At 36.6% G+C, this 24,151-nt stretch overlaps 1 protein-coding gene and 1 long non-coding RNA gene across 3 annotated transcripts in view; both read right to left on the reverse strand.

Annotated features, from left to right (window-relative positions):
• adam12a (ADAM metallopeptidase domain 12a) overlaps positions 1 to 24,151 on the reverse strand; it is a 100,476-nt gene that overhangs the window by 59,739 nt on the left and 16,586 nt on the right. For both annotated transcript variants that reach the window (XR_014536041.1, XM_083556458.1), the window contains exon 3: positions 21,992 to 22,065. Coding sequence is in view for 1 of the 2 variants with exons in the window: in XM_083556458.1 (XP_083412584.1) it covers positions 21,992 to 22,065 (74 nt within the window). In the remaining variant the exon portion in view is untranslated. The remainder of the gene's footprint in view (positions 1 to 21,991; positions 22,066 to 24,151) is intronic.
• On the reverse strand, positions 13,393 to 15,379 carry LOC310734553. Its single transcript, XR_014536075.1, has 2 exons — positions 13,936 to 15,379; positions 13,393 to 13,869 (listed from the first exon to the last, which is right to left on the reverse strand). It is a non-coding gene; the product is annotated as an uncharacterized lncRNA (long non-coding RNA).

The raw sequence follows: 24,151 nt of genomic DNA on the forward strand, positions 1-24,151 counted from the left end.
TAACACCGGCGAAGCACACACAAGACCAATTATAAGGGTGCAGGTGTCCTGAGTGAAAGGCGATACCTGATATTGATCCGACACCTACTGGTATCAATCTCTGCCCTCTGTGGGCTTCTGTTGCAATGTTATGAAAAATCCTTAATCGTGATAACCTTCAGTACAAATTGTGTCCTATAGTTTAACATGTAAAGTCAGCACCAAGAGCAAGTATTAAATTAGTGGATCTAATCAGAATTGATGTCAATACAGTCCATTACATTCTGAAGCATTTTGCTACTGACAATATTGATTCACTCAGAACTAATGTTCTGTAACTAAAAATGAAGTCTAATAACAAAAAGAAATTGCTGAAATCCTGACTGCTGAATTTCCCAGAACCAAGTACAGACTTGTGTATACAGTTCCCATTACACAAGAAACTCAGATTAAGAAACACTGCAAATGTGACTTTTTTGTTGTATACCTATATGTAATATGTTTAAGGCATATTACTGAGGTAATGTAATTGTGCCTCTTTATGGTTTTGTGAGCTAATGCTGACAGAGAAACACCCGGCCAATACTTCCATTATGAGACATTAAGTTCTCATCCCACCATCTGACTGCAGCTCAATGAAGAGATAATTTAACTCTGGTTAAACCTCATCCTTTTGACTCATTCTTATAAGAAAATCAAAAAAAATTATCTTTTACAGGGGGACAAAAAAGTATTTAGTCAGCCACCAATTGTGCAAGTTCTCCCACTTAAAAAGATGAGCGAGGCCTGTAATTTTCATCATAGGTGCACTTCAACTATGAGAGACAAAATGAGAAAAAAAAATCCAGAAAATCACATTGTCTGATTTTTAAAGAATGTATTTGCAAATTATGGTGGAAAATAAGTATTTGGTCAATAACAAAAATTCATCTCAATACTTTATATACCCTTTGTTGGCAATGACAGAGATCAAATGTTTTCTGTAAGTCTCCACAAGGTTTTTACACACTGTTGCTGGTCGTTTGACCCATTCCTCCATGCAGATCTCCTCTAGAGAAGTGATGTTTTGGGGCTGTCGCTGGGCAACACAGATTTTCAACTCCCCCCAAAGATTTTCTATGGGGTTGAGATCTGGAGACTAGCTAGGCCACTCCAGGACCTTGAAATGCTTCTTACGATGCCACTTCTTCGTTGCCCGGGCGGTGTGTTTGGGATCATTGTCATGCTGAAAGACCCAGCCATGTTTCATCTTCAATGCCCTTGCTGATGGAAGGAGGTTTTTTACTCAAAATCTCACGATACATGCCCCATTCATTCTTTCCTTTACATGGATCAGTTGTCCTGGTCCCTTTGCAGAAAAACAGCCCCAAAGCATGTTTCCACCCCCATGCTTAACAGTAGGTATGGTGTTCTTTGGATGCAACTCAGCATTCTTTCTCCTCCAAACACGACACATTGAGTTTTTACCAAGAAGTTCTATTTTGGTTTCATCTGACTTTATGACATTCTCCCAATGCTCTTCTGGATGATCCAAATGCTTTCTAGCAAACTTCAGATGGGCCCGGACATGATTAAGCAGGGGGACATGTCTGGCACTGCAGAATTTGAGTCACTGGCGGCGTAGTGTGTTACTGATGGTAGCCTTTGTTACTTTGGTCCCAGCTCTCTGCAGGTCATTTAGTAGGTCCCCTCGTGTGGTTCTGGGATTTTTGCTTACCGTTCTTGTGATCATTTTGACCCCACGGGGTGAGATCTTGCATGGAGCCCCAGATCGAGGGAGATTATCAGTGGTCTTGTATGTCTTCCATTTTCTAATAATTGCTCCCACAGTTGATTTCTTTACACCAAGCTGCTTACCTATTGCAGATTCAGTCTTCCCAGCCTGGTGCAGGTCTACAATTTTGTTTCTGGTGTCCTTTGACAACTCTTTGGTCTTGGTGATAGTGGAGTTTGAAGTCTGACTGTTTGAGGTTGTGGACAGGTGTCTTTTTACTGATAACGAGTTCAAACAGGTGGCATTAATACAGGTAACAAGTGGAGGACAGAGGAGCCTCCTAAAGAAGAATGTACAGGTCTGTGAGAGCCAGAAATCTTGATTTTTTGTAGGTGACCAAATACTTATTTTCCACAATAATTTGCAAATAAATTCTTTAAAAATCAGACACTGTGATTTTCAGGATTTCTTTTTCTTATTTTGTCTCTCATAGTTAAAGTGTACCTATGATGAAAATTACAGGCCTCTCTCATCTTTTTAAATGGGAGAACCTGCACAATTAGTGGCTGACTAAATACTTTTTTGCCCCACTGTATCTACAAATATGTCTTAATCAAGTGTTCTGTATAGCTCTGTATAGTTCATGGTTATATAAAATATTTTTAAGTGTTCCTTTTCAACTGTTGTGAAGCAAAGGCATTCTCCTACAGGTTTCTTTAGGAGTTCATCCACAGTATTTGATTCATCCATTTTGGTTAAGAGTACATTAAGTAAGGAGTAACACGTTTCCAGGAATAATGTGACAATAAAATAAACTAATGAGGTGATGGTGTGATATGGCTGATGTAAAGCAGAGTTACTAATACCAATTGAAAATGAATTGTTTTCCTATAAAAGCACATCCCAAAGTGTTTTATTTCTTTTGCAATATTAATTTAAGTTAAAAATGACACTTTGTTTTACCTAACATTTATAGATATAATTAACATTTTGAAATTTCTGCAAAAGAAGTTCGTTCTTGTTATCATATACGGTATAGCAGATATAAAACTGATTTTTCCTTACCATACGCTCTTTGATATCTCTTTTGAAATTAATATGAAAAACAGCTTGTTTTTAAATGTTACATTACATTTACAATATTTGGCAGACCCCCCTCATCCAGATCGACATACATTTATTTCATTTATACAACTGAGCAGCTATGGATTTAAGAGCCTTTCTCAGAGGCCCCAAAGTGACAACTTCAGTCCAATGCCTTAAACACTAAGCTGCCACCTCCCAATCTAATAAGATAACACTTTCCAATACTTTAAAAAGCATCTTTTCTCAGATCTGTGAAAACAATCACTCTTGCAGATACAATCAAACGTGATTTTTTTATATTTTGTAATAATTATAATTAGGCTCTGCAAATGTTTTTTATTAGTTGATTAATTAGTTTATTGATTTATACAGTTTTAACATTCTGTGTAGAAAAAAATCCTACTTAAACACATATAATGTATGTATATGTAGCAATCAATAAACAGATTTACTATAGATGTTATGCATAGACAGGATATAAATGTGTCTTTCTCAACACATTGATAATTGTTTAAATCAGGAGGTAAGCAAAGACTTTCCAATACTTCCGAGGCAAGATACAACATTGAGATGATTTTATTATAAATGCTGTTGAAATCGAGAAGGCTAATGAGATGTGACTTGGTACTTGGAAATGCTGTCCATCCTGCTGTTCAGACAGCACAAGCCAAATGAAATATTTAGAGAGAAGGACACATCTCGACACACTTGCACACAAGGTCTCTTTCATTCATAGAAGAGAGTTGAAGTCCCATGGGCCAAAGAAAAGAAACAAGAGGAGGTTCCCCTTTGACCAAACACGAGGGAGCCAATTACAGTAGGATGACATGGCGCTTAGAAGAAATCCGGCTGTTGCTTTCATAACCAAGAAATTATGTCGCTAAGAGCTTAGATAATTCTACGACAATCCCGTCTGGCTCACACTGTAAATCACAGTTTTGGTGTGTTGTAATTCCAGTTGTAATTTCTCTATTGTGTGTGCCATTTGTAAAAACCCAAACATCAGCCTCTGTCTAATGTGAAGATGATCTCAGATGATCTAGACTTCATGGAGAATAGTTGAGTGCTGTGATTGCAAACATATTCTTCAGGATGGAATTGAAGTAAAAGATAGACACAGTGTTTACATTCACACTACTGTAATGAGGGATGCCAGATTGTGAAAACAAACAGATATTTTAAGTTCTTGTGAAAACTGTGTCTTATTTTATAATGCTGCTCATGTGTGCAGCAACAGCAACAAATTAACAGGTTCAAGAAGACTTCATCATGTGTATTTTACAATCCCTGAAACTAATACAAAGTTTCAGCTGAAAGGCTGAATTTAATTCATGCCATCCCTGATTACTGATTACTGAAAGCTTGATGCACAGTTAAAGTTTTCCCCATTATCTTTCCGGGTGCATCTACATGCATCGATCAAACTATTTTACTACAAAACTAATTATTTTGTAAATGCAAATGTATGGATCTATTGAGCCACAAATACTAGGATTATATTTTTCTATGTAAATGATTTTCTTATCTTCCCAAGAAAAAGAATTCTAGTTCTTTGACAGAGTGCATCACAGTGGGTGCTGTCATGTGGAACTGAAAGTGCACTGATTTAGTGGTCAAACCCTAAATGACCAGGCCACAGCGCACTTATTAGGTCTGCAATGGAGGTAACGCATGCATCTGTCAGCACCAAATGTTTTGGACAGTGGAAGCACAACAGCTTGAGTGTGTAGCTGAGGCAGATTGTGCAAATTGTCATGTTGACTTAAGTCTGCAAAATAAGTTTGCTATTTACACTGATGGCTATGCAAATATTCACAGAATTAACATTTGAAATGTTGTGCACTGATTTCCTTCACAGGCATGTTTCCATAGCATCTTTACCAGCCTTTAAAGCATTATTATCAGAAACATGCATAGTGATAAAGCAGATCTTTTTTGCTGTCAGTTAATGTCAAAAGTGAAGAAGCCCAAAAAAAAGACAAAATTTTTTTTTTCAGTTTATAAATATATAGAAATGGCAAACTATAGAAATATCTATTTATAGCTGACTATATTGTGAATACAGTCACAATATATTTTCAGACTAATTGTCAGTTCTTACTGTGATAATCACATTTAATGTTTTAACGATATAATTTGTACTTTTGAAAATATGTACAATCTGCTATTGTTACAAATTATTTTAAATAAGTATACTGTAGCTTCGTTATTGTAATGTCATAATTAAGTCATATTCTTAATGCCACATTTGTTGCTTTGAGAGAATTTAAATAAACGATATTTCAGGGTTCCAGGGTTTCCTTGTTTAATTATGCTATTGCATGTATATTATTCAAATGTTTATCTTATAATGTATTCCAGTGTGTGTGTGTGTGTGTGTGTGTGTGTGTGTGTGTGTGTGTGTGTGTGTGTGTGTGTGTGTGTGTGAAATTACATCCAAAAAGACAAATCAGAACTTAATTGGAAAAAATAAATGAGACATGGATTAACCCAGATGCAATAAATAGCACAGGGGTCACCAACATGGTTGCCCGCAAGGACCACATGAGTCGCCCGTGGGCCTTTTCTGAAAATAGCTCACTATAGCGCCACTTACCAGTGAGCTGCATCTAATTGTTTTTGTTGCTATTCTTTTTTAAATCACACTTGCATTGGTGTGAATTTGAAAATGACAATATGAAAATATAGAGAACTAGATATAGATGAATATTATTAATTATTAATAATAACATATCATTAAAGGTAAATTGAGCAAATTTGTTATTTCAGAAGTGTCTATAAAACTGGTAGCGCTTCACATTATAAGGGACCCAAGAAGTGGCTCTCAGTTTCAAAAAGGTTGGTGACCGCTGAAATATGATATAACTGACTAATTATTTTAATGCCTCTTGTTCATTTTAAAGACTGAATACAAAAATGAATAATTTATCTATGTTCTTTACTCTATTTTTATTAGGGTTTTGAGTATTCCTGTATTTTTTTGTCTGTTTTTTTTTTTTTTTTGATTGAGTCCTTTCTCTGCCTAGTGTCTTCTCGCCTCTCGCTGGCATGCTGACATTTGCTCTTTAGAAGATCGAAACCCATTCTGAGGGATATGAAATGTTATTCTGTATGTCTGCCAATTTAATGTCACCAGAATGGGCTTCCATTAGGTTTTATCATCCGCTACTGCAGCTGAAAACATCCTTATGATTGCTAGGGTAAAAGGCAAAAGCTTGAGAGATGTGCAGTTCTTGGAAGGATTTTGGAGAATCTTGGAACAGAATTGATCCTTTTACAAGATTTGCACATAGCAATTCTCTCTTACTGATTGTGCAGAGCTCAGATGGTTATTGAGAGCTAAAGGGCTTGGATACTAGAAACATCCAGAAACATCAGCATCCAAGGTTTTCCTTCAACTTCAGCTTGGATTGAATGTGGCTCATGTTTGGCTCATGACAGGGTGATACTCTAAACGGACAAAAGTATTGGGACAACTGACTTTCCCAGCCATATGGGGTTCTTTCCCCAAACATTTACCTCAAAGTTGGGGACATCCAATTGTATAGGATATATTTGAATGCATAAAATATTCCACTAGATTTTGGAGATTACTTGTGGAGATTTGGAAGATTTATTCACAAGGGCATTAGTAAAGTCAGGTACTGATGCTGGGTGAGGAGGCCTATTCAATAGGGTTGAGATCAGAGCTCTATAGCAGGAGATCTTGTACTCCATCCCATGTAAAGCATGTCTTCATGGAGCTTGCTTTGTGGTACTGCCATGCTGTAACAGGCTTGGGTCTCCTAGTCTCCAAGAGAAGGAAAAATTGAATGCTAATATATGGATAAACCACATACAAAGACATACAATTGTGGTTCTCCAACAGTTTGGGGAAGAACTACAAATGGCTGAAAAAGACAAGTGCCCCAATGCTTCTGTCCATACAGTGTATAAAGATTGAAAAACATATTATGTTTTAGTTTTTTTCTGTCTTTTTAAATGTAATCACATTAGGTTATACTGCCATAATTTATACATACATAAGGTTACCTGGAAAAAAAGTAACAAGCAAGGATGCATTATCGCAAAAGCTACACCTCTATTGCGGGTGCAGCAAAACACATGCATGAATAAAATACCAGCTTATCATTTAAGATAACCTGTCTGCTTTGTTACTTTCTTTATTAAGCAAGGGCAGAATTCACATTTCTTTGTTTATCCACAGTAATAATTTGTAATGTCTTTCTCATATTGGATTTTTGTTGCTGTTGTTGATTAGATTGCATGTTTACTTTGGCTCTAGATGGAGGACAAGCCTGTATGACATGATTGGAGAAAGCATAAATTTTCTCTTCGGCAGTATGATTCATCTGAGGTCTGAAATAGGAACCAGGCATTTTTTAAACTTTCCAAGTCGTGCCTGCATGGCAAGGGAATGGTTCATTAGTTTATAAGGAAAAGCTTTAAGAGAACAAAAAAAAAAAAAACATTTTACACCACAGAATAATTCCAGGGGGCACAAGAGAAAAAGAATGCAAAGAGAAGCAAATTGGATAGTGAATAAGTAAACTGAAGCATCCAGCTGTAATGTGACTGTGCACAGGAGAACTATGAAAAATAATTTTGCCAGTGATGAGAAACATTTTGGTTGATGTCAGAAACAGGTTTATTGTTGGTCTTCCTGACCTTTATGGCTCACCCAATCGAGAGCTAAAACAGTCTCACGACCCTGAGAACAATCACCAGCACATTCCAGCATTTTACAGCCATTGAACAAACCATGACACATGAGAAAAATGCTTTACAAATACTAAGACTAGACTCATTCAAGTGTCATTGTGTATTGGGAAAAAGTGGGGTTAGCAATTATAACTTTACATATGATGAAATGAGCTCATGTATATATTCTCTATGTAAACAGAGAACAGTGAGGCAGTGGACAACAGCGCATTATTATGGTGGTAGAGCTGGAGGTAGGACTACTCCCCTGGGATCAAGCATAAATTCACACCCAAAGGATGATGGGTCATGGAAGGAAACTGGACACTCTAGAGAAAACTCACATAGACAAACGGAGAATACAGCAATTCAAGCTGAGGATCAAACCAGGAACCCTATAGCCTAAGGTTTGTCTTAGCATGACTAAAACGGTTTCTTGCTTCCTTAAGGGGTTTCATTAAACCCTCTCTAATAGTGAAACACACTGTTGTAGGATTCTGTATCGGTCATGTAGGATTCTCAGAGAGACAAGCCCCATGTGTCCACTTGCACATTTTGTAGCCAAATGTCATCATAGAACCTGCACAAACTGACTGCTCATCATTGCTGGAATTTTTAGTGCATTATTTTGCATTTGGTTCCAAATGAAGAGTTTTGTGTCTAATCAACTAATCAGGAGCATTGTAATGTATGGCATTGCATTTGTACAGCATTATAATGGTTATCCCATTGGCAAATTAAATGCTGATTGCTATCATTTTTAGTCACATTTAGACTTACACCTTTCCCCCTGTATCTCCCTGTCTTTCCCATGGTGGCTGCTTAGTTTTCATTACGGATCTCAAAGTTCTCTCTGGCAGATTCCCATTTATAGAACATCAGGGAACTCAGCAGCCAAAGCCAGGTTCACACTCACAGCGGGAACCACAGCAGAGGCTGAGCCAACACATCTGCTTTCTGTATGAAAAAGACAACTAATTATAGAGACTAGGCTCTTGTTATCTTGGTCTGTGGTACAGCCCGGGTGGACCATTAGTGAGGAGAGATGCACAAACCCAAATTAAATCTAGTTCCCAATCCTTAGCTTGAAAGATTCAGCCACTTGACTTCTAGCCTTAATTCAACCCACAAACTTAATTAACAAATAAAACTTAATAGCAGCTGATAAAATCCCAAAGCAATGCTATCTTCAAATCTACGGGAAATGAGATTTCTGCTGTGCTGGTGAATCAACACAGATGCAAACAATCCCCCCCCCTCCCTTAATCTTCTTTTGTTTTTCAAGATGGGTTGCTGTGCTGGACAGATTCCCACATCCCCCATAAACACTTGGAGAAAAATGCTGTCCTCCAGGCAGGCTCACCAGAGAATGACACCGTGAAGAAGAGGTAAAAGGTCAATTGGGAGTGACCTTCACAAAACAGCAGGATGCATCGAATGGGGTCAGGCAGTGTGTGTGATTGTATGAGCAATGAGATGGAAATAAACACAGAGAGTATCACAAAATATGACAACAGCATAGATCATATGGCTTAACAAACACCCAAAAGCTATCTGTCTCTCTTGGAAGATTACGAGTGCAGTTCTGACTGTTATACCCCACACATTAAGAGCAGAGTTTGAAATAGCATGAATAGACTGGTGTTTAAATCTTTAAGGTCATGTTTCCCCTCCAGTGACCGATGTTTGGTTGTCCTGGATGATCTTACTTGGCCAAATATTTTTGGAGTATCACAAAGCATGCACACACACACACACACACACACACACACACACACACACACACACACACACACACACACACACACACACACACACACACACACACAGTAAAAGCATTATAGCATTAATAGCAAGCTCAAGGATATCTTTATCCCAAGGTTTAGGGTAGCAGTATTTCTGCAGGCACCATGCACATACACATTTAAACAACTTAAATTAGGCAATTTAAAGTCACAAGTTTACTTAGTGGCATGTTCTTGGGAAGTAGAAGGAAACCAGAAAACCAGAAAGAAACCCACACCGACATAAGGAGAACACTAAAACTGCTCAAGAACAAACCAGAGACCTGAAATGGCCACAGTGCTGTCATTTGGGAAGTAGACTATAGTGTATATATATATATATATATATATATATATATATATATATATATATATATATATATATATATTCATTCAAAAGTTATAGCCAGTCCTATTACTACTGTAGGAGCCTCCCCTGAAGAATACAAAAACACTTCCTGTAATGTCTAACAAAGCTGTGGACAATGAACAGATCTACTGAATACATGCTACAATTTACATGTTACAATTCTACATTTCTCTCATTGTGTAAGTGGAAATGCAGAATCATTATGTGTAATCTACTTTTAGAGGTTCTTATTCCTATTCATTTGAATGGTGGCAAAAATAGTGTCATTAAAAAGATGTTCAGAAATATTATGTGTCTAAACGTCATAAAAGACCAATCAAATCTGTCATTCTGTAGGTAATGCCAGTATAAGCAATCTTTACAATCCACAATATATAGACATTGCAACGTCACACAGCCGAAACCTAACCAGCAAAACGACATACTGCACAGCCAGAGCATACAAACACACTCAGCATTACTTGTTACAATTCTTTCTATTTAAATGATATATATTCTTGCAGATAATTTTGTCATTAACTTTCAAGTTCATGGAAGATGTAGAAGAATGAAGATTAAGAACCTCAAACAAACACGAACCTCTTTTTTTTTTTTTCAAAAAAAGTGACAACAGCCCATGATAAACCACACCATCTGCTAAACCAGTCCACAATGCACACCATATGTACAGGAAAAGACACGCCTGAAATTATGGGCTGGCTCTTCTTATTCATCTTGATCCCTTGTTCCCTCCAGTGACTAAGAGAACTTGGCAAGTCTACCCATACTCATGTGATCCATCTTTTCTTGCACAGGTAACCAATGTCACATAAGGATACAACATAAGGAACCAGTTATACATCACTAATGGCACTATGTTAGAGCTGTGTAATAATGTCAACCAGTGCACGAAAAGAAAAAAAATCAGTCTCTTGTATGAGTAGCTTAGTAAATGTAATTCATGCCTATGAATCGAAATTTAATATTTTAACCTGATCTGACATCATATCAGAAGTTATGTTTTTTTGTGAGAGAAGCAGATAACATGGCAAACTTGAACTCAGCCGTGAACTTTTCATTAGCTCACAGAATAAGCTGAATAGGAAACATTCCCTGCTTTATCTAATGGGACACGATTCAATGAACATTTTTAGCCACTCTTTGTTTCCATTGAATGAGAATAAAAAGAAATAGTACAACAGAAATTCGAATGCATTTGTCAAAATAATTATGTCATCTATGAAAGCGTATATCTTTAACAAAGAGGACAGTGGCCCGGAAAAAGCAGATACTTTTGTTCCTTACAAACTCCTGGAGTTTCTAATACAAGTTGCAATGAGCATATTTGCAACTACAAAAATAGTTGTAAGGCTTTCTGATCGCTTACAAAATTTAATTAAATCGATAAAATTTTATGGAATATTACAAAAATAAAGCTGCAAAGATGACACACATCTCCGCTCAGTGTGGAGAAACCTGAGCTCAACAAGCTGTACTCCAGCTGAGACAGTTTTTTTTTTTTTTTTATTGGACATAGGATATTTAATGCATGAGGTTACATTTAGGCAAAGTTGATGCAATCAGGCAACTTGCACTATGAGGACCTCCCAGAGTTGCAGAGGAGTTTTGGATAGGAAAGGAACACTTTAACCTTTTATCAGTGGGTCAGCAATTATTTGGGGTTCCGAAAGAAAAATTGCATGGGTGTGATTTAGATACAAATATTTTGAGCATGTCAAAGAGCTGTTATTCAAGGTTGCATAATACCAATCAATGTATATGAGTCTATGCAGAGACTATAAGTTACAGCACTAATAGCATGCACTTAAAAGAGTAAATGATGTATATTCTTCTAAATAAATCAATAATTACTCATTTTTTAATAGTAAAGGTTCTCTGCAAATACATTTCTAGCTAAAACTCTCTCTGATATGAAACAATGATAAAACCTTAACAAATTCACCAAAGGGGAAAAACAAAGACAAACAGTACAGGTTTCTAATTTCACTAGTTTATTCCAAGCGTGTCCTCACCGAGTAAGAACATGTAGGTCTGCCCTGTCACTATTTTGATATATCTCTATAACCAAGAGAGTTCATCTGATCACTGACCATAAACCACTGATCCAGCCAAGTACATAGATACACAGTGACTCATTCTGTTATACCTTTATAATTATGTTTTTCTATTTACCCAATATTTCTCCTAATTTGTTGTGATTTCTAATTCTAACCCTAATAACTAGTACATTCTTACACCTATTCATGCAAAATCACAGATATATTTTTTGAGCAAAAGAAAGACAAATGTCATCACTCTCAACCCAGACATAAGGGTCAGTTAAATTGTCTTGTACTCAAGGTTATTGGCCATTGTTCAAAATTCCTCATCGATTGCTTAGACTGCTGTTCCATTCTGCTGGTGAAGAAATTCATGCTGACAACAGTGCACACCACAACCCTGCACCACATGGTGACCCTAACTGACACAAAGACATGGTGCCAATGATTGATCTTATCAGAAGCGCGTTATTACATTATTTGAAATAAAATGACAAGCAGCACAATACAGTGGATCGCATCTAAACCATAATTCCATCCTAAACTCGGATTAATGCCTGTGTCAAGTTCTGCACTTGCTCTTTATATTCATGTAAGTTTGGTCTTCAGCTTTTTTACCAATATCCAAAGACATGCCAGAATGTGTCTGGATGTTGGCATGTAATAAACTGGCATTCCATGCAGGGTGTTTTTCCAGGACAAAAGAATAAAGTGGGTCAAAGTGATGAATTAATGAAAGACAGTGCAGTGGTTTACATATACGGAAGGTTCTCATAGTGCGTTTCCTGATATTTAATGGAGCCACAGATCTCAAAGAGAAACATTAGACAGGAGAAATGCTGTGCACCAAGGCTTTACTTAAGCCAGATAAAAATCCAAGACCATGGGCAACTGAGATCAGAAGAGATCAAACACAGCTTGTTCATGCATACTGTGTAGCAAGCTTTAAAGGGTCTGGGGAAAAAAAGCCTTTATTGCTTACAATGCAATCTAGCCAACTGTGAGAACTGCTCATCTATTTCTGACCACATTAGAACTACTATTCAAGATTTATTTTGTTACCGTATGGTTCTTAACCACAAGCACACAATTATCCTTAAAACTGAATGCAGTATCTGCCATGTTTGGAACCCCAGTTGATCTCAGTGAGATGCAAGATACCCTGGGGCTTATTAAAACAACTGTTAATTGAGAAAGCTACAGTAACAGGCAACCTCGAAAGCAAGCAGTCAGTTTCTTATATAAGTACAGAAAAAGCCAGCATAGACGTTCAGTAAATTACCAGGGCAAAGTATGCAGGCGAAAAGAACAATCAGACTGACAGTTACGATCCAGTTTTCACGTTTATTTATGCACAAATGGTATTACAAAATGGTGGCATTAGAGGGCATGTAAAGCTTCCAGGGTTCCAGATCCTGAGCAACATCAAAGAATACATTAGCTCATGTGTGAAAGCATCAGTTTTCTGAAAATGAAACACTCCAAGCTACGAAGCACTTCAAAGAATATCATATGAAAGCTAGGAGTAAAATGGGAGTAGGGTAGTATGTCAAAATGGCTATTTTAATTTGTGGGGAAAAAACTGCATTCAGAAAAGTGTCAAGTAAAACATTGTACGATTTTCAGCATATACAGTATACAGTATGTAATATATGCATTTTTCTAAAAAAAAAACCCAACAACAATATTTAGAAATGGCACTGACAAGACTTATATATATGTAATGATTTATTAATATTGTGTAATACAGTAAATAATGCCATTGTCACTGTATACCTTATTAAATCCTTTCCTCTACTGGTCATTCAATCCTTTCATCCAGCCTAAAAGGTGAGGAGGAGCAGATTACAACAGACTGTGCTGTCTGCACTTCTATTCCTGTTTATGCAGACAAGTCAAGCTCGTAAATTATTCGACACAATACAAGTAAAAAAAAACCAACCCGGTCCAGACTGAGAGACAGAGAAACATTAACTAGAGCATAATGCCAATGTGATGAACAGATGAGAAGACAGGACATAAAGAAATTTAGAGAAAATGAAAACAAATGTACCTCTATATACGCTTTAATAAAAAAGAGCGGGCAGGCTTTTATACAACCAAATAAATTGGATTCAACCTGGAGATAAGATGGTACAAGTAGACCTCAGGTCTGTCCATGTTTATATATTTTATTTTTTGTGCTCCAAATAATACCTTCAAGCAAAAGTTTAGTAACAAATGATTTGGTTTAATTTCACAAAAATGAAACCTAATTTAAACCAATGCAAACGTGACAGGGCAGTTATTACGGATGAATAAATAAATATTGTAAATTCCTCATGTAGCACTGCTTGTGCAGGGTGCTGTACCATACATTTCTGAACATTTTCTTTTTTTTTTCACACTCAGGACAAAAACAAAACCAAATATGGGACCTTGTATTCTGCTTTTGTATTCAGATGTGCTCACAACAAATGATCTGCTACTTATATATTTAATAATATATTTGTAATTAGTAATCCTCTATAAAAAAAAAACACAGGCACTGGACCTATCACACAGAAGCACAGTCAATTGTTCATCAGTGATTTCAAATATTTATCCATAAAATTACACTTAAATGTAAAAAAAAATGAGATAAGTGTAATTCTTATTTCGTCTGTCTGTGAGCTTACAATGGCCCCCAGCTCATTTACAGCTTGAGGGTTGGTGAATAGAGAAGACATTTTTCAGAAAATAGACTAATATTAGTAAGCAGATTAATGATGCTTCCTTCTGTAAAGGCAAACTCGAATACGCTTTGCTCCGACTCATTAACTCAACTCCAGACACAAGCCAAGACATGTTCCAGACTTGCATATCTTATTTCTTAACCATACATATCTCAGGCTTCAAGATCGACACCCCTGCAAACACTCGGGATGTTTCTGAGTCTGACTTGTAGCACTGCTGCATGTCTGTGAGAACATTCTGGAAGAATCTTATCTGTCATTTCTCCAGTTCAACTCTCACACTCATTCTCTCTCTCTCTCACACACTCTTCTTATCACTCTGTTTTACATTTCTAAGCATTCAACCTCCAACACTCAGGCTTTTAACATTTGCCCCTATATCTCACCCTTACAGCAGACTTTTACTTACTCCCTTTATTGCTCCTAGCCCTAAACTGAGATTACGAGACCCCCTTTATCTCTCTCAGGTAAGTGGTGAAGTTGTTAGCACTTTAAAGTGTTAAGATGTGGAAGAGCTAGACCATCACACAGATGCACACACACACACACACACACACACACACACACACACACACACACACACACACACACACATACACAAAGAGTTCTCCCTGGCTGTCATTTCTCTTTGATAATAACAAGCCTTCCCCATCCAAAACTGAGGGGGTGGACCTTTACGTAAGCACTGTCTCCTCCATCCCTCCCTTCTCTCTTTATCTATCTGTCTCTATCCGTTCCTCTCCACATCTCCCCATCCTCATTCTCTCCCAAGAGGGCTTAAGGTTGCCATGGAAATGGCCTTGAATCACCATGCCTTCGTTCTTCATCCCATTTTGTTTCCTGGTTGTTGTTGTGATGATGATGATGATGATGATGATGATGATGATGATGATGATGATGATGTTGATGATGATGGTGGTGGTGGTTTTCTTTGGGGTTTTTTTTGTTTGTTTTTTGTTTTATAAGAGGATATTTATCCACTAAGGCGACCCCTAATCGGGGAAGCCGAAAGAAGAAATAGTTTATTGTAAATAATTATTTCAATTGAACCCACTAACACATCTAGCTATCAAAGCTTAAAAAAGATCCATCAACATTAGGCCATATTGTAGAACCCCCAAGAAAACAATCTCGTTGGAATTATTGCGTAAATGTTTAACTGTGCCAATAAAACATAGGGTTTGGAGAGAGCAATGGCTCGAAAAGCTGTTATTAAAGCATGGTTCAATATCTCAATACTATTGTGATGTTAGATAGTAGAACAGGGCATAATCAGGAGATAATTATTCTGGTTATCAATGACTACCATATCATTATTTTTACCCTACCACCCCACAATGGTTGTTTATTATGATTAAAAATAAACAACCATTGTGGGGTGGTAGGGTAAAAATAATGATATGGTAGTTGTTTATTATGATTAAAAATATGGATTGTGTGATTTCAGTGGATATTTTAAAAAGTGAAGCATGTGGAACCCTATGAAGAAAATAAACAAAGCCTGAAATCAGAAACAAACAGACATCATCAAAAACAAACAGAATTCAAATGTTTGTTTTTAAAAAAGCAGGACTGTTATGCGGAAGAAAAAAAAAAGATAAATAAATTAATACAAAAATCAGAAAGTCATCCAGTGTGAACTGGATTTAAATAAATATTGGGTTTCAATGATATCTCTCTAGCACAGACATGCTTATATAGGTAAAGGTATATAGTAGTAGTATATAGGTAGTTTACATCCTCTTTCTAAGGTGATAGACTCATGAATTATATTTAATCTCTGAACCATATGTGATTTTTTTTCTGGTGTCTAAAGTGTTAAATGGAGGTGCACTCACAAAATCATATCACTACTGACCCTTCGGACCCTCAACACAACCTCTTTCAGCTCCTCCCTTCTACTGGTGCTACAGAGCTCCGCTTTCCAAAACTGACAGACACAGGAACAGTTTCTTTCCCCAGGCAATCACTCTCATTACCAACTCAACATAATTATATTCTCTGCTTCATATCTATAAGTACTGCATTATCATCACATCATCTGTACATGTTACACACACTATTGCTGCTGTATATTGTACAAGTAACTCTTTATTGTATCTGACGCACAACCATGCACTCTCACATTTTATGTACATCGCTGATGTCATATACTTTGTATCTCTATTTAATACTCGTACTTTCTATATTGTCTCACATTGTCTCTATTGTCTCATATAGTATATTTTGTCTTGTTTTGTCTTGTATAGTCCAAGCTAAATGTATAGTGTTATTTATGTCTGTACTTTTGAAAGTCACTAACAGCTGGAACCAATGTATGTTACCAATGCAACCACTCTATGAACAAAAGTATTGGGACACCCTATATGTAGTTCGTCCCCAAACTGTTACCAGAAAGTTGGAAGCACGCAAATGTATAGGATGTCTTCGGATGCTGTGGATTGCATTTTCGCTTCACTTGAACTAGGAGACCCAATCCTGTTCCAGCATGGCAATTTGCACAAAGTGAGCTCCATGGAGATATGGGTTACGTGGGTTGGAGTGGAAGATCTTGAGTGGTCTGCTATAGAGCTCTGACCTCAACCCTACTAAACACCTAAGCACCCCAGGCCTCCTCAACCTACATCAGTACCTGACTTAACTAACACCCTTGTGGCTGAATGAGCACAGATTTTTACAGCTTGACTCAATAATCTAGTGGAACATCTTCACTGGAGAGGGGAGGTTATTTTATCAGCAGATGAGAATTTTATTATAAGGTTAGGGACCTTAGCATTCACATCTATAATTTTTGTAGGAAATGTGACAAAATACAATCACTCATTTAAATTCCTTGTAAGAAACTCTTATCAGATCAAGTTTATCTGTTCATCTAAATAAAAAAAAAATACATCAACTCTTGAAATAGCACACATAAATTAATAAAGCCGGTGATATATAATTTCCGGTAAACGCTGCCAGGAAAGACAGAGAAACAATTCTATTCGACAGCATCAATTTCATCCAGCTGCTTCTAAACGGCAAGAAAGCTTTAATTGATACCCAAGTGAAATTCTGGGTGGCCTGGTATACGAAAAAAAAAAAAAAAAACTGGTATAGAAAGGCGATCTCTATTTGCTAAAATTCTTGTCCTTTAAAATCAGCTGTAATTCAGTATGAAACACACCAGGTTTGTGTCCCTCACCTCCTACTGTGTGTTCAGATTGTACAGAAAGCACGGCTTTATATTAGCATGAACTACGGCTTGGTTGAATTGAAGAAGTTACAATACAAATCATTGCTTTCACTTTTCATAGTTTTTTTCTTTTTTATCAAAAGATGTTTTTCCACCTATTTTTGCAATTTTCAGTCATGTTTAAACAACTGGGCTTGATCAGGCCTTTCATCCTTTTTCTACCTCATCCCTTTTCTACTACTACACTATGTAACACATTATATCACCTGCTGAGTCTTACAATAAAACCTTTTGAGCATACTTTGGAATCAGAGGTGCTAATAAGCCGTTGAACAATAATAATAATGGAATAGCCAGAATAGCCTTTATTTGTCACATATACATTACAGCACAGTGAAATGTTGTTCTTCGCATATCCCAGCTTGCTTGGAAGCTGGGGTCAGAGCGCAGGGTCGGCCATGATACGGCGCCCCTGGAGCACACAGAGGGTTAAGGGCCTTGCTCAAGGGCCCAAGAGTGGCAGCTTGGCAATACCGGGGCTTGAACCCCCGACCTTCCGATCAGTAATCCAGCGCCTTAACCACTGGAGCCACCACTCCCCCACAAACCACCAGCATAATGATGAAATCGAGGAAATGATGACTTTTGGATCACATTAGTCAGTGTAATGCCTGTTTATCAAGGCCAGAAAACAAGTGTAAAAATTCTTCATTTTATTAGAACAAATATGAAAATTATAGTGATAGGAAATAATAGGGTTTAATACACAAACAGACAGCAATATTCCATAAAATAGAGAAAATATCACAGAATCTAAATACTACACAATAAAGTAGAAAATAAAGGTGAAAGGTATCACAGCTTAACAACTTCGAGTTCGGCAAGCATCTAAGGCAAAACAGGGTATAAACAGGCGAACTTACCAAGGAATTGAAAAGAAGAAAATATGCAAGTAAGATGACAACCAACCAATAACAGGACGGGAAAATTGACTAGAATCAAAAGAACCAACAAACTAGCTCAGGCAGGAAAATGTACATGATGCTAACAGAGCGGATTTGTGACATATTTAAAAACAGTGGTAGAAAGATCCTGAGTGGTGCAATAGATCACAAATCCCAACAACACAATGGGCACCTATTGACGAGAGAGTTCCAAGACAATATATTTGAACATAGAGTTTCCTTCCTGTCAGTCACAGCGACACTGTGGACAGTGCTTTCAAGAAAGCTGACATACTGTAAATAAAAAATAATTGAACAAGCAGTGATCTATGCAGCAGAACAAACTATTCTATACAAATTTAAGTTATTCATCTGCATTTTGTTTTTTACTCAAAAATATATTTGCAATAGTCTGGGGTATTTGCAATTTGTACTAAACTACTAAACTAATTTTACTTGTTTAATCAGACTTTAAACATTTGGTCCTGGTTAGTTGAAAAAAAAAAAAACAGTAGAACTAAAGGTTTTTTTTTGCTTACTAAGCTTGTTTTATAAACTGATGAGCCTCATGTAATCTGATCATTTCTAATCTGTGTTCACAAACAGGTGCTAAATGTATTTTTTTTTTTATGATAAAAATCATATAGGCAAAGTTTAAAATTCAATGCCTTTTAAATGTAATTTAATTAAATGCCTTTTAATATGATACATTTACATCCAGACTGTAAACATGAATTTTTTTGCCCAATATTTTGACATTTCAAAAAGGGACGCCCAACATTTCATATTCAGACGTCCAAACACGTTATCAAATGTTATCAAATTTATTCCTAAGTCTTGAGACTTCAGTCATTTGTAAATCTCAGTGAATCTCTAAACTTGGAAGGTTTAGTATGATCTCCGCTCCAGATGCCTGACTCAATTTTTAATTAAAACTATTGTTGGAAGAAATCATTGACAGTCTTTGTGTAGTGTAGAGAGGACCATGGTTGTGGTTAATTTCTTCATGTCTTCCTCCTACAATCTGATAAAACTTTATACCCAGCGAATTATAATTAAAATGATCATCCAGAACATTCACTATATAATATATTTCTACATTTCTCCATTAAAGTAAGTGAACTCAGGCAATTTTATGTAGCTGAACGCAAAAGTGTGTATGATAATTATCTGTCAGTGTCTGAGTCATGAAGATCTAGAGTATAAATTACAAGGTGAGCAAACTTAAGTTTTTTATCTTGTCATAATGGGAAAAAATAAATCCATTTAAAAAGTCGTCCTTTATAGATTTCATTATGCATTTTAATGTATTAACTGCATAAAAAGGGATTTATACCATAGACTATAATCTTGTCACTAACTTTTCCAGAGCGCACTGAATAATAAGACACATTTTCCAATTATTCCTGCAGTCGAGCCTGGTTTCACATGTTTAAAAAAGAGCGTTCTCAGATACACCACTCTCCAGATCTTCAACTCCCATCATGACCTCTTACTCCCATAATGACTCATTATCAGGTCCATGTTTTAACATTCTCACTCAAGGTCTCTCTGACTCTGCAGGTTAGGCACTCCAACCCAAAATGAGCTTTGCAAGCATCTGGCTGTTACCACACACAAAGACACACACACACACACACACACACACACACACAGTGAACTTCATGCAGTTTCATGTGCAGAATTCTGTAATTAGATTCTGTTGTGTTGCTTTCAAAGCCGTGGGCAGGAATCTGTCAGTGTGAATGTTTAGATTTTTTTTCTTTAGAGGTCACTCTTTTCAAAAAAAGACACATAAATTAGGCTGAAGCAAATAAAGTCTTCTTCAGCAAAATGAAGACAGGCACAATGTTCACAAAGGATTACAACACAGCCTTTTACACAACAGATCAGATTTAGTTTTTTTCATGTCACTGGACACCATGTGCACAAAAAGGATCGAGATGTGTGTCATTTCTACAGTAAGCCCCTGTCTGCTTGGCATTTTAGTCAAGTATCCATTGGATGCCAGCCATCTTACGCTTAAGGAAATTCTGTATAAAGCTGCAAGTCAATCCAGTTGACACGGGGCCAAAGTTCCAGAAAAGAAAAATGCATGAAAATCACTGTTTCTCTTTTAACAGCTGAAAACTAAAGCTGATAATTTTATTCAGTTTTCATTTGCCCAAAACTTTCATTCAGGGCGAGCCATAAGTGAGAGAGGATAAGATTCCGATTAGCTCAAAAGACCCATGATGCCTTTCTGGCAGTTGAAATACCACGGCCTTATAATGTATTACATAAGGAATAAAACACAGTAGTTATAGTAACAATCAACACACAGGTGATACTGTTCCCACGCTGAGGTTATAATTATATATTTTTCAAAGTTTTCTCCTAAAAAATATTACTTTAATAATAATAATGTTTTTAGTTATTGAATTCAATGTATAATTTTGTCTATGTGACAAGTTAGATCTTGTTAGTCTTTACCTTGTAGTAGCTATAAATGGTCATTCCTTTTTTTTAAGCCATTATTTCTTTCTATTTTCTATGAAGTTAGAGGGGAAAAAAGCGTGTAAACATTCTGTGTTGAAAACCAAATCAAATACAGTTACAAAGTATTTACACTGGAGACTCTTTCATAAATAATGAATGTAAAAATGTAATCAGTTTTGCAGAAAGCTTCCCATATCAATCATTATCATTATCATAAATAATTTAAGCTAAATGTTAATTTAAACAATATACCTTCATCTTTATTTTAAATTACAATTTTATCAACTGTAACTTAATTTTGACAAGAACAATGACAAGAGCAATGATATAAAAATATTAAGTGTCACTAGCATTAGAAGATAACAGAAATATTGTCTCTGGTTTTGTTGGAAATTTATTGATGTAGAAGATCCTATAAATAAAAAAAGGACATAAATTGGTCTCTGCTATAAATTATCCAATGTTTGCTGTATGAGATATTGCATTACTAACCAGCCAACTGTTTAGCAATAGAGAAAGATATTGTTGACTGCAAAAGAAAAGGCCAAGTGAATCTCAGGGCATTGTTTTTATTTGAATGAAAAGATAAAACATTTTTTCCCATGCAATGTAAAAAAAAAAAAAAAAAAAGTAATATAAAAATGAAGACCAAGCAATACAGCACACCCAATGCAAAACTCAAAAAATTGATTTTCAGGATTGTGCTTTCATCGTGTCTGGTTTTTAAAGTTTATATACCAGGCAGCAATCACAAAAATGAAGGTGAAATGAGTGAGTGAGTGAGTGAGTGAGTGAGTGAGTGAGTGAGTGAGTGAGTGAGTGAGTGAGTGAGTGAGTGAGTAAGAAGGAAGGTGATTTCATCAATATTGGAGATTAGAGCATTTTGGATTCAAAATACATCTGTCACCAATTTGTGTATCAGAAAAAGCTCCTCTTGTAGCAAGTGATAAGAGCAACCAAGCAAGAATGTGTGAGAAAGAGAGAGAAAGAGAGGGATGGGAGCTTACTCGTTTTTCTGCAGAATGAGCAGCAGCTGTTTGCCTTCAGCCTCAATCTGGAGCCTCAGTGATGCAGGATGTCCCTAAAATCAGAGACAGAGAGCGAATGACAGAAGGAAAACAGAAAAGAAGCGTCACGGATGCTTAGAATTTGACAGATTAGGGGGTAACCAAGCTCTAGGATTCATAAGTCTAATATCTCTCTTTTTTCCTGACATAAAGTATTAAAATACTACAGAGGAATGTTTTTACGTATTTTGTTTTGTGAAGAAGAAAATTTTCAAATTTATGAATGATAAGGAAGCATTCAGTAAGCCCCTGTTACACCACTTCAGCAGCACCGGCAAAACTGAATGCATTTCTATACAATTTGTTGCATAACTACATAAATGCAAGTTAGAAACACTTTAAAAAATGCACAGCAACTCAATTATGTGTAGCCCTGCATTATCTCACGTCCCACTGGTCAGTCTCTGAATGTCTCTTTGGCTAAGATGTAATTACTCGAAGGTGCCTTTTGTATAATTAGGACCGCCGGACAATCCTAGTGGTCATTATACAATAAATAGCACAACTGTCACTCTACATAAATGGTCCTGTAACCATAAAGGAATGTAACCATGGCAACTAGCATAGAAATCATTTCAGGCTATATCGCTATTCAAATTTTTCACTGTGGTGCTAAACAGAAACATAAGAATGAGGGGCTGGGATTGACACAGAACGAATAGGCCACAATGCCTCTAAATGGCATGGTTCAATCTGGAACAGAACAAGAAAACACCTGTAGAGTTTGAACTAAAGCAATAGTTGCATGTATTGCCATGATGATAACTTTACTGATGTTTGGAAATCTAAAAAGTTTGAGCTGCTGTTGCAGTTATGAGGAAGTAGAACAAGTGCAAAGCCTCTGTTGTATGCAATCATGGGAATAATACCATAAGAGATGCTTCATTGCCTTTTCTTACCATTTTCACTTGTCATTTTTGTACCACTTTGTTGGCTGTTGTCTCATATGCTACAAATCAGCAATAACAGTTGCCATGTAGAGTATATTATGACAAATATGACACACTGTTCATGTTGGTGCTGTAAACTTCGCAACAAATAGAGTTGCGATGAAATGTAGCATATGACAAGTGGCATTTGCTGAACCAGCGTTCTCAGGGCCAGCTTCTATCCCACAACCATTGCCCTGCTAAATTGTACGAAGTTCAGACACTGATGTTTCACTTATATTTCTACTGCCTCGAATCAAATTTCAGCTCTGCTTTGTTCTGTATTTTCTGTAATATCTCTACATAATTTTATATACTTGTAGATACATAGCACATATCTTTATATGTTTGTATATTATTTGTATGTAAATTGTCTATTATCTTTGGATAATTAGGATATTGTAATGTTTGTGGAAACCTGCCCATAAGATTGGTGTGTGCTTTCTGAACATCCAATTCCCCATTTAGTTGCTGTAAAAAAAAATAACCTCCACTCTTCAGGGAAGATGTTTCACCTCATTTTTGAGTGTAGCTGTAAAATTCTTCGCTCATTCAACCACAAGGGTATTAGTAAAGTAGGGTACTGTTGTAGGTGAGGTGCATTAAGCGTTCTATTTCATTCGAAAGGTGTTCAATAGGGTTGTGGTCAGAGCGCTTTAGCAGATCTTCCACTCCAAACTATATAACCCCTATATATCACCATTGAGCTGGATTTTTGCACTGGGACACTGCAATGCTGGAACAGGTGCATCCAAAGACGTCCTATACAATTGTGTGCCTTCAAATTTGTGGTAACAGTTCAGGGAAGAACCACATACGGCCAGGTGTCCCAATACCTTTGTCCATATAATGTGTGGTAACAGTCACAGTGGTAATCTATGTAAAGCTTTAAAAAAAAAAGTGTTATAGACTTTCATATCTCTCACGTGTTTACCAAATTGTGGACTGCAAGTACATTTTATTTAAACAGTTATGGTAAGTTTTTCATAAACTGACTGCAGTTAATCATGAAAAAAGACTGGTACATATTATACATGGCTGACGATGCCTGTTTAACATAATCTGCAGGCTACTATTGCATGCACATGCACACACACACACACACACACACACACACACACACACACATACACACACACACACACAAACACAAATATATAAATCTGGGTGG

Source organism: Silurus aristotelis (genome assembly GCF_946808225.1).
Source record: "Silurus aristotelis genome assembly, chromosome: 12".
In the NCBI taxonomy this organism is placed as follows: domain Eukaryota; kingdom Metazoa; phylum Chordata; class Actinopteri; order Siluriformes; family Siluridae; genus Silurus; species Silurus aristotelis.